The 10,782-nt window shown below is 47.2% G+C and overlaps 1 protein-coding gene across 1 annotated transcript in view; it reads right to left on the bottom strand.

Moving 5' to 3' along the window:
* Window positions 1–6,042: 6,042 nt before the first annotated feature.
* Window positions 6,043–10,782, bottom strand: part of YY1 (YY1 transcription factor) — a gene marked incomplete at both ends in the record, with an annotated part of 36,601 nt that continues 31,861 nt past the window's right edge. The window contains 3 exons of the mRNA XM_080707550.1: window positions 6,043–6,225; window positions 6,906–7,064; window positions 8,689–8,749. Of these exons, the coding sequence (XP_080563676.1) occupies window positions 6,043–6,225; window positions 6,906–7,064; window positions 8,689–8,749 (403 nt within the window). The remainder of the gene's footprint in view (window positions 6,226–6,905; window positions 7,065–8,688; window positions 8,750–10,782) is intronic.

Here is a 10,782-nt window from a genome sequence, read left to right as displayed (position 1 = left end):
GGGATTACAAGTATGCACCACTATGCCCAGCCCTATTTTTATTTGTTTTTTTGGTGGTACTGGGGGTGGAACCCAGAGGCTTTACCTCCGGGCTACACTCCCAGACCTATTTTTTATATTTTATTTGGAAACAGGTTCTCTTAAACTAGCGAGGCTGGCTTTGAACCTGCGGGATTCTCCTGTCTCCACCTCCCAAGCACTGGGATTACAAGTGTGCGCCACCACGCCCGGCTTTTATCTTTATTTTGAAACAGGGTCTCATTAAGTTTTGGAGGGCCTATGCAGCCAGGGCTGGCTGCAAACCCACGACCCTCCTGTTTCCTAGTGGGTGTGCGCCACCACCCCCTGCAGTATTTATCAAGTTCCTTCTATTAGGTGTGATTAAGGTGCCTAACATTCATACCTCACCTGCGTGCAGTGCGTGTGGAAGGAGTGAAGGTGGGACCTCCTGGAGTGCTCGCTGCAGAGAGAAACCTGCATAAGGCGGCAGGTGAGGCGCCCGGAGCAGGCGCAGACTGGAAGACAGGCCCACGGGGCAGAGCTGGGCGGGCCCTGAAAACTGGACTTTCAGTAGGAAATGGAGAGCACTGCAGGCCTGGGAGTGCAGAGACGCTGGCGGTGGGGGAGCCGGACACGGCTGGACAGCACAGGTGGGTGGGCAGGGGCCAGCCCGAAGGCTTTCTCTGAGGGAGGCTTGGAGAGAAGTGACCCGCTCATAGGCGGCCTTAGGAGGACCCTGGGCAGTTAGGTTTGCAACAGACGTTGCAGCCAGGCTAAGGCACTGAGACCAGAGATGCTGGTTTTGTTTCTCTCTGGGCGTGCCTCTAGACAGTAACTCCAAAGCCCCGGAGCCCCTCCCACCCAGGAGCCATAGCTGCCGCCCGCCCGCCCGCGCTGCTCCCCACGCTGCGCCGGCTCTGGCCTCACTTCTGGGCTCACAGGGGGCTGCACCTGCCACCACCCCACCGGCCTCACTGGCAGGCCCACCTATCACGAGCAGGAGGGTAGTGGTAGGTGCTGAGCCTCATTCTGTGGTCAGCGAGACCCCAGTGAGGGGCGGGGGACGCTGCCGGCTCTGCCGAGTCACAAGGCTCCGTCCCACACCCTAAGCTGTTCTTTTTGTTTCTGGAGCTCCCAGGGGATGGCAGGCCCAGCTAGACAGGAATATCACTTTATGATATTAAAGTGTGATACTAGATGTCAACCACTAAGCCAAGCATGGGAAGGAGGGACGGGGAGGGAATGGTGTGGGGATCTGGTAGGGGCTAATTGGGCAATGTGTGCATGTATGTCTACACTTTTATTTTTATCCCATTATGATGTATAAATACAGTGTACCACAAAAAAAAAGGACATACAAAAAATGATATTAAAGTGGGTGAGGTGGTCATTAAACTCCTTCAAATGGAAAGGTTGTGCTGAGGAGGTCTGTTTCTTGTTGGTGGGAATCTCAGGGGTTTCCGTTCCTGAGTGGGAAGGGAAGTCCGGCAACCCTCGGCCCCAGGGAACTTATGCCAACCAAGGGAGCAACAGACAAGAACCACAGACGTGAAAAGCTTAACATTATGCGTTTATTATATTTTATAGAGCCATGTTACACATGCTTGGCGCTTCAAACTGAGTTACCAATGAGCTTCTGGATGCAAAGCCATCTGATGCTTGATGCGGATGCCTTAAATACTATAATATTTCTGTGTCTATGACCTATGAGCTAAGGAAAAACCAAGGACAATTTCAGAAATGGCAAAGAACACTTAAAAAAAGATGGGCATGAGACACAATGCTAAGTCCTTGAGCCAGGCCGACAGAAGCTCCCAGTGAGTACGACAGAAGTTCTCTCGCCAGCCTAGCCAACAGAGCCTGGTGCTTGCTGACAGAAAAAGACCTTCCTCAGGCTGGGGCCAATGCCCCTTTCTCCTCCAGGGTGTGCGCAGACACCCAAGGCCCCAGACAGCAGCAGACAATGCAGCACAGACACCTGCGCCCCAGCCCCGGCGCCCCCATGGGGTTCTTAGGCCTGAGTGCCTTTGAACAAAAGCAATTTGGTTAAACTTGCCACGAAACCAATCACCGTGCCTGGATGAATGTGGCGCCGAAATCCACACCCTAAGTATGTAGGATGCTGGCCAGGGGCCTGCAGGAGGCAGCTCATGCCCCAACCTCCCAGTCTGTGGGAAGCTGGACCTGCCTGCTGGTCTAGCGTTGGCGCCCAGTCCCAGGGTTCCTTTTTCCAGTTCAGTGTAAGGGGTCAAGGTGACGTGCACCTGCCATCCCCATCAGGGCCCAGCTTCAAGACAGGCCGGGCACCCTGCTGCCCACACAGGCCCAGGGAGGACGCTGGAAGCCACTCAGGTGTCCATCTGCCAAAGGGCCTGCCCTCGAACCATCTTCAGGCAAGCCCGGCACCTGAGTACAAGCGGGGCAGCAACAAGGTGAGTCCTTGCAAGGTCAGCAGTGGAGGGTGAACGAGACCTCGCCAGCCACCTGTTCAGATGCTGCTGTGAGGTGGCCATCCCCAAAGCACGGGGTCCTGCAAAACCACGGCCAGGGCCTCGAGCAAGCGTGTCGAGGGCAGAATGCACCTGCCGGGTCTTGAGGCCTGGACTCTGAAGAGGTGCTGCGGTCGCACGGTCACCAAGGGAGCCAGATGAAGGGCTCCAGAGTCAGACAGGGGCACCCAGCTGAACAACTGAGCCCGCGAGCCTGGCATGGGCGTGGCGGCCGCTGGGTGCCAGGGGACAACTTTGAGTCCTGGGAGCCCCACTCTTGGTGTTGGCCAGATGGCAAGAAAAGAGAAGGAACTACGGAACAAAAGATTAACAGCACAGACTTGCTAAGCACAAAGGAGGCCGGGACGGGAGGCCATGGATTCTCTTCTCTCTAGTAGGGGGTGCGTGGAATTACCAGATCTCCAATTCAAAAATGTACTGCAGAGGGCCAAGCTTTCCGTGCCACAGACAAATCCTAGTGAGCGGGTGATCTGAGGTGCGCCGGCCCCTGTCGATGAGCTCTGCTAACTAAGCAAGTGAAGTGTGGGGCGGAGACCAGCGCAGGGTAAGGACTCGGAACCACCACTCCGCAGACCCGGCACGCCAGGGCGCTGGCTTGCAAGCAGGAGCAGGCCCTGCAGGCCACAGTCCCTCACAGGGGCTTCCTCTCAAAAGTCGTGAAATAAGCGACACTTTGAAGAACTTGTATGTGAAAAAGACAGGAAAAGCTCCTGGTTTCCTTCAACCCCTCAGGCCTCGAGGCAAAGCACACAAACACCTATGACACAGGCCAAGCGCAGGTCACCTGGAGAGTCAATGTCACGCTGGCGACATTTTTTTTATACAAATAGTATGCCCCTGCAGCCCTACTTTACTACCAAGGGGGGTGGGGGGCGGCGATGATGAGTTCAAAAATAGAAAACAACATCTCCTTAAATGTAAACTTATCCTCTGGAGTTTTTATATTACATATGCTAGAAACATGCATTTATTTCTGTTCAGATGTAAAAAAATATGTCTATCAGTATTATAAATCAGATTAATTCTCAAGACAATGGAACCATTGTTTGAATACTATTTCAAATGTTACTAAAGTATACTTTAAACAAAATGATCAATTCTAACCTGGACATGGGTTGCAGTTAAACCCAATGACAACTACCTCTATTAAGTTGCGGTTGTAGCTTCCCAGCGACTGCGCTGTATCAACTAGGAACTTGCAGGTTGTTTTCTGTGAACCCCAACTACTCTGCGGATTGACTGGGAAGAGCGATATGGAGAGAGGGATGACTTTCATTCAGAGACAGGGACGAAAGAGATGACTGAGGGGCCTCCCCATGGGAAGAAGGCACAGAGAAAGAGGGAGCCTGCGCCACCCAGGGTGGCTCCTGCAGGTCACTGGCATGGCTCTCAGGGCTGCTCCTCCGGGGGCGTGGCCAGCGGTCCCGAGGACAGTGCCAGGCTCAGACTGCAGTGCGGTACAATGCTGGGCTCCCGACTCCAAATATGGCCACCAAGTGGAGCGGCGATTCTGGTACAGCCACGCCAGGACAGCTGGAGCTGATGACCGGGAGGGAAAGGTGTGCGCACCTCTACTCTAGCAAGAGCATCAAAGGAAGCCCATGCTGGGTCCAGGGAAGAACTGCCTGTTCCCACAGGGGCGCTCAGCTGATGGGGCCCTCCGGCCTGGGCTTACCTCTCTCCTGACTGCCAGATACGGCAATGCCTGGCTTATCCACAGAACAGCTGGGGTCTTCTGATTAACTCAGTTCCATCAAACTACTCAATGGATAACAGATTCTGGACAAATAAAAACAAGTGTCTCAAGTTAAAATTTTCATTTGTGATTCTGAAGGCACTTCAAAATTCCACAGAGCCACGGGGTCACTATTATTAGGTCACCGATCCTCCTGGTGAAAAAGCTGTAAGAAATGTACGTTTGATCGGATGGCGTCCTGGCCATGCTGTAAATAAATACGATTTACCTAGTTTGTCATTGACCTCGCAGAGTCAAGCACTCAGCACAGAAAGACACACAGCATGTCTACATTTTGAATAAATGGGATTTTGGTGTATTATAGTTTATAAAATAGTCTCAACAAGTCTGATAGTTGACTCTAAGTAAAATTCAAAAGTTGTAATTACACGTTGACAGCCACATCATGAGGTCAGTACTCACTGAGTACAATTCTAACCAGTCTAGCCACCTTGCCAGCCTGCACCGGGTGTCCATTTAGAAGCACGAAACCTAGCCAGTGGCGCTCAGGTGCTACATGTAACAGCTTTTAATAAGAACTCCTCTAAGATGGAGGAACAAGGGCTCTCAGACCAAATAAGACAACCACGCTTCCTGTGGGACGAGCCAAGGCCCGCAGGCCTCACTGTGCAGGGCACCGGGCACGCACAAACGTCACCCCACACTCACCGCAACGCTGGGCCCGACCTGGGTGCTCTGAGGTAGCTCCTGAGCTCGGTGCCTGTTACCTACGCTTTCAGAATTCAGGATGTGTAGCAAGTATTAAATATCCACGCATCGCTTCAATCACAAGCCACTGTAACTGAGTGCAAAATAAAGGAAACTTGAGTTGCTTTATTTAGCTTCCAATTTCTGGGAGGCTCAAGAATTATAAGTACTCTGGACAACAAAAGAAAATAAGACTGTGCTTACAGATCTTTTTCTGCCGTATTCTTTCTTTAGGATCGCTATTTTATTATTGCCCTTTCTGTTACACGGGATGTACACATCAGGTGTTAAAAGGTACAATACATTCTACAACTGAGCACCACTTTCTGTAACTGAACAGGCAAAGAAATTACACTGAACATCAGCATCTGGCAGTATTTTTTGGAAAAAAAAAAGTGACTAAAATGGGTTTAAATTGATTAACACTATTAAATCACATCTAATATTTGATTACTACATGATTCAATACAGCTATACGATACAATTATACAAAATGTGTTAACATCAAAGAATACAACCAAAATTAAGATAGCAAACAAAACCTATATAACTTTTTTTTGTACAGGAAAATACTTTTGAAGTATGCATGTAACTGCCCATTCTTTTAAAGAAAATCTACTGCAAGCAAAGTTATCAACCTCCAGAAAAATCACACATAGCATTACTAAGCATATCCCCAAAAAGTGTACAATATGCACACTTGGAAAATACAAAATTAAAAAAATTGTAAGCAACAGGTGAGCTTCATATTTATAAGAATGTGAAAAGAAGTCCCATTTTTAGCACTGTTGTATAAAGAATTGTCTTTTGATGCGAAGTTCATGAATTGTCCTCCTGCTGGGACCACACTTTACAAAAACACCGTGTTTTTGAAACGAGATTACAGAGCAAGATAGAGCATCTTAGCAATGTCATCTTATTAAAGTTTTTTTAAATTTTTACTACTTTATCAAAACATGTCCCTTAGGTGTATAGGATTCATTTTTAAAATTCTTCCTAGAAATAATATACAAAGGAGAGGCATATTTATTCCCATTCACACTTTTGGAAGATGCTTCCCGTGGTCGAGAAGGGTCTTCGCTCTTCTTTTCACTGGTTGTTTTTGGCCTTAGCATGTGTTAAGATGTGAGATTTCAGGTTAGTTGACTGAGCAAACTTCTTATTACAACCATCGAAGGGGCACACATAGGGCCTGTCTCCGGTATGGATTCGCACATGTGTGCGCAAATTGAAGTCCAGTGAAAAGCGTTTCCCGCAGCCTTCGAATGTGCACTGTTGAGGAAAGACCACACGTCAACCCACTCAGCAACTGTGACCGGAGCCAGGAGCCAGCGGCTTGCTGCTGTGGCGGATGACAGCCCCTCGGCCCGAGAGAATGTTCTAGATGCAGTCTAGAACGAGTGGGCGAGGATCTCTTACTGAGCATGCCGGACAAGCCCTAAGTCTGTGGAGAGCCCTCATGAATTATATACATACGACCTGAAAGAAACCCTTGGCCAACTGGCAGGATGCCCATCCCACGAGGTTAAGGCCCTACTACATCTTCCAATATTCTCAATAGTAAGATATAAACGATGAACAAGTTCCAACTGTCGGAACCATGCTAGGCTCACTACTGCTCTGCTAGTGTGTTCTCTTATCTACGGGCTTCTAAAAGAAGATAACATAGCAGCCCTATTTGCTCTCTATCATATGATAGAGTTTGCAATTCAATATACTATTACCTACCAAAAATATATTACTTCCACCCATTGTGAATACACTGGGAATTCAGTTGTAGGCTTGCTCACGCACAATCCCACTTTCTTCCTGCCAGAAAGTGCGCTCCTGAGACACTGGTATGTCCCATGTCCAGCACCCTTGGGAGCCAGGAGCCTGGACACCCTGCCGAGACCCAGGGGGTGACAGGGGACGGGCAGGGCAGTGTGCAGGGGAGAGGGAACTGGCTCTACCTGAAAGGGCTTCTCTCCAGTATGAACCAGTTGGTGTCGTTTTAGCTTTGAGCTCTCAACGAAAGCTTTGCCACATTCTGCACAGACGTGGACTCTGGGGCCGTGGGTGTGCAGATGTTTTCTCATAGCAGAGTTATCCCTGAACATCTTTGTGCAGCCCTTGAAACAGAGAAAGAAGCTTAGCGGATCACACTGCAGGGCGGGCAAGGACGCAACCACTCAACAGCCTTTGCTGATCCATTAAAACAAAGCCTCCCAACCTCCCGCCTTAAATCCACTTAGCATCGCAGTAGAACATTAAATTATTTAAGACAAAAACAGACAGCTGAGAAAGGCCTTGTCTTTAATGTAAACCCGTGTTTTACAGATGAGGAAACTGAGGCTTAGAGACGTCCTGAAGTAGACTTGCCCAAGGTCACACTACTAGTAGTAGCCAAGCTGGGAGTAGAACCCAGCGCCCCGGCTTCCAGCTACACCACAGCCGCCTCTCCCAGCTACGCCCCAGATGAAGTAACAGAAGCACTGAGAAATAAACGGAGTTAAAATGACGGCAGTCCACCACTACCTTCGGTGGGCCCCATATTCTGTGCTGCAACAATGGGCTGTCATTCTCCATCGCCTACTGTTCCCTCTTCTCTCTTTGCCTCTTTCCCCTTCTTGACAGAGAAAGAAGCAAGAGGGTCTCCAAGGAATGGCAACTACAGAAGAAATTTATTTTGTGAGACACTGGGAAAAGAAGAGGCAGGCAAAGCGATACCATTGCGGGGGAGGCAGATGGATGTGTGACGCCCGAGAAGCATGTCCTCAACAATTTCTTCTGCAGTTGTTGCCCATGATGGAGTGAATGGGGAAATGGTGAGACAGCATGACAGAAGGACAGCACAGGGCACCACCAGACAGCTTCACAGGCAAAAGGGAGGGGAAAGCCAGTTTTTCACCTTGACCTCTAGTTCAGTTTCCATTTAGAAAATGGAATCTTAAAAACATCTAATTGGAAAAGTATACAGAGAAGCTAAAAAGATAACAAATACTTAAGGCATAACTGTTTTCAAACGCTTATTGTTTGGCCCAAATGGGAAACCATTTTTATATTTCAAAATCTCCACATGAAGAGCATTAAGAAAGGAATACAAGAAATTTGGGAGGGCATAGTCTTTATAGGGGTGATCCATCTCTATTTTTAGTAATCGTTTTGTTTACAATTTCCCCCCTTATTTTTATCTATGTGAAACTGTTTTTCTGCTAGTTTTACTTCCAATTAAGTTTGAAAATAGTCCCCAAGCAATACTTTCAAGTTCCTGTGAGGTTAGCCTTTTATTGTAAAATCTGCATTTGAAAACAATTATGTACCATTCTAGAGACACACAATCAGCTGAGTAAATAAGAAAAAGAGATTAAAGTCTTTATTGGCTTATTTTAGTAAAAATTTCCAAATGTCAGTCATGAGCCTATGTTTCCATAAAGGTCTGTGGGTGAGTTACAACCCAATGTCTTAAGATTTGTTCATGACCCAAAAGAAATGAAATCCTAACATAGTAATTCCAATATATAGTGAAAAACAAAAATAAAAACATAGGATCCCTACAGTCACCCCATTTATAATATATATATAGTGTCTTTTACTGAATAATAAAACTCAAGTCTCTTCAATTTAGAAACCAGAGATATACACACGGTTCCTCACTTTATCTCAATATGAAAGTGGAAATAAAGTGCAAATTCCTTATGAACTCTCTAGAACCTCATTAACAAGTTAACGAACACTCCCCCTAGCATTACTTACTTTATGAGGGCAAGCTATTGTTCTTGGAGCATCATCTTCTTTAATTTTTCTTGGCTTCATTCTTATCAAAAAAAAAAAGAGAGAGAGAGAGAAAGAGAGAGAGACAGATTTGTAGGAGTGGGTACACTCGACTGGCATAAATCATATAAGTCCTGTCCTTACAGCTCACGATACACCTCCACAAAGGAGACGGGACGAGACAGCTTGCGCTCGCTGAGTACCGAGGCCGGCGAAGCCTCCTCCAGCTTCACAGACGAGGCGCCGCTGCTCGCTGGCCGCGCGGCCGGCCCATGGCCTCAGCGCTAGCAAGCTGGCACGGCACTACCAGCGGTATGATTCCAATGCCTGCTCTTTCCTCTAGACCCTTCAAAAAATACAAAGACCAACAGCCCAAACAAGCACAGACCAACCTCCTAGTGGGGAGAAGGGCAAAGCACTACCGGGCAAGGGAGTGTCTCACACACATGCATCTCTGTAGGGCTGCTTGAGAAAAACCACACGCAAAATGGGCCTGCATCGTTCTGACACAAATGATCTTCAAGCTGTATCATTTTTTAAAAAGCATATAAACAATCCTGCTCAACACAATTCTCTATATACATTCGAGAATAAAAACCGTTCTCAAAGGGGACACAGCAAACCGAGGGCGCTGGTGACCTCAGAGGGGCTGGGAGGCAGGCGGACACCATACTCTCATCAGCTTTCATTCTTCTGCAATACCTTTGGTGGTGGGAGGGAGTGGGAGTGTGTCTGCTCTGGCTGGGGGCTCAGAAACCCTTGCCCTCATCTGTGACAAAGTCCCTGGTCAAGGAGTGCAGGGGCAGAGCACCGGGAGGTGACTACCCAAACAGCCTGCCGACTGGGAACTTAGCACTTGCTCCTATCACTGAACCAACCTTTGGTCTTTTGTCAAAACTGTCTCTTCAAACATTCCCTGAACATCTGTGTGTGTAGAATGGTAAGAAATGAAGAGATTCTAGAAAAAACAAAAAAGACTTAAATCTCTGAATCAAACTTTTCTGTCCCTAATTTTTGCCATCTTACACCTCTATGAGAGGGCTCACACCTTCAATAAGCACCTAAGCCAATGGTTACTTAAGGCTAAGAGGCCAGCAGCCTCCCTCTTATAGAAGATTGCTTCTGTCTTCAGTTAAAAACCCTGTCATTCTTCTTCACACAGGATGGAGGAAGGATTACCTGATCCTTACATTTCAAAACCTGAACTCATAAAACCATCTGATTCAACACCCAGGCCCCAAGGTCTAAGAGGAACAGCGTGTAGAGTAGCTACCACTCATCTCCATGGGGTGTGTTTAAGACTGCCTGTATTTCTGCTTTAAATATTCGCTGAGACATGTTCAGTGTGGACCCTTCCTCCCTGTCCCAACGTCTTACAAGTCTTTTAAGTGAATCGTCACGTCAATTAGCAAGTATTTAAGCGCTCTGTGTACAGGGCCTGGAACTACCTTTGTTGTCTTAGATATCAGCATGGAGTTTGGTCTGTGTTCAGACTAGGTAGCACAGGAGTTAGGTATCACTGTGTCACTGGGAGGCTAGGTCGGCGTGAAAACATTCAGGAAAGGCTATTTTTCTCAAGCATTAATAATTTTAAAAAGTATGCTGAGAATCGCATTGTAATCGTTTCACTTAATGTTTATTCTTTGACAATTTTGCTGTGTATGTGAACTGTGGTGATGACTGTTTTGTATGGAACACAAAAGAGTGAATTCCAGTGTGTGCAAGTTATAGCTTAAACCTGACTTGAAGAAGGTCCTTCTCATACATTTTCTTAGATTTATCCCTAGAAACTTAATTTTAAAAGACATTTTATCACGGGAAAGTTCAAGTATGCACAAAAGTAAAGAGAATAGGCCCATGTACTGTTTCTTCTTAAAATGTCACTTTCAAAATTGCGTGGTTACAATGAGAAAAAATTTTGGTGGTACTAGGGATTGAACCCCCAAGGTATTCTACCTATGAACTATTTTGTTTTTAAAATAGGGTCTCAACTAAGTTTTCGGGGAGCCTAACAGACATATGCCACCACACCAAGCTTACAGTGAGAAGGTAAAATACTCCTGGACTCAGAACCAA

This window comes from Muscardinus avellanarius, assembly GCF_963383645.1.
Source record: "Muscardinus avellanarius genome assembly, chromosome: 12".
Classification (NCBI taxonomy): domain Eukaryota; kingdom Metazoa; phylum Chordata; class Mammalia; order Rodentia; family Gliridae; genus Muscardinus; species Muscardinus avellanarius.
Note: the sequence above shows the minus strand (reverse complement) of the source record. Positions and strands in the feature narration are given on the sequence as shown.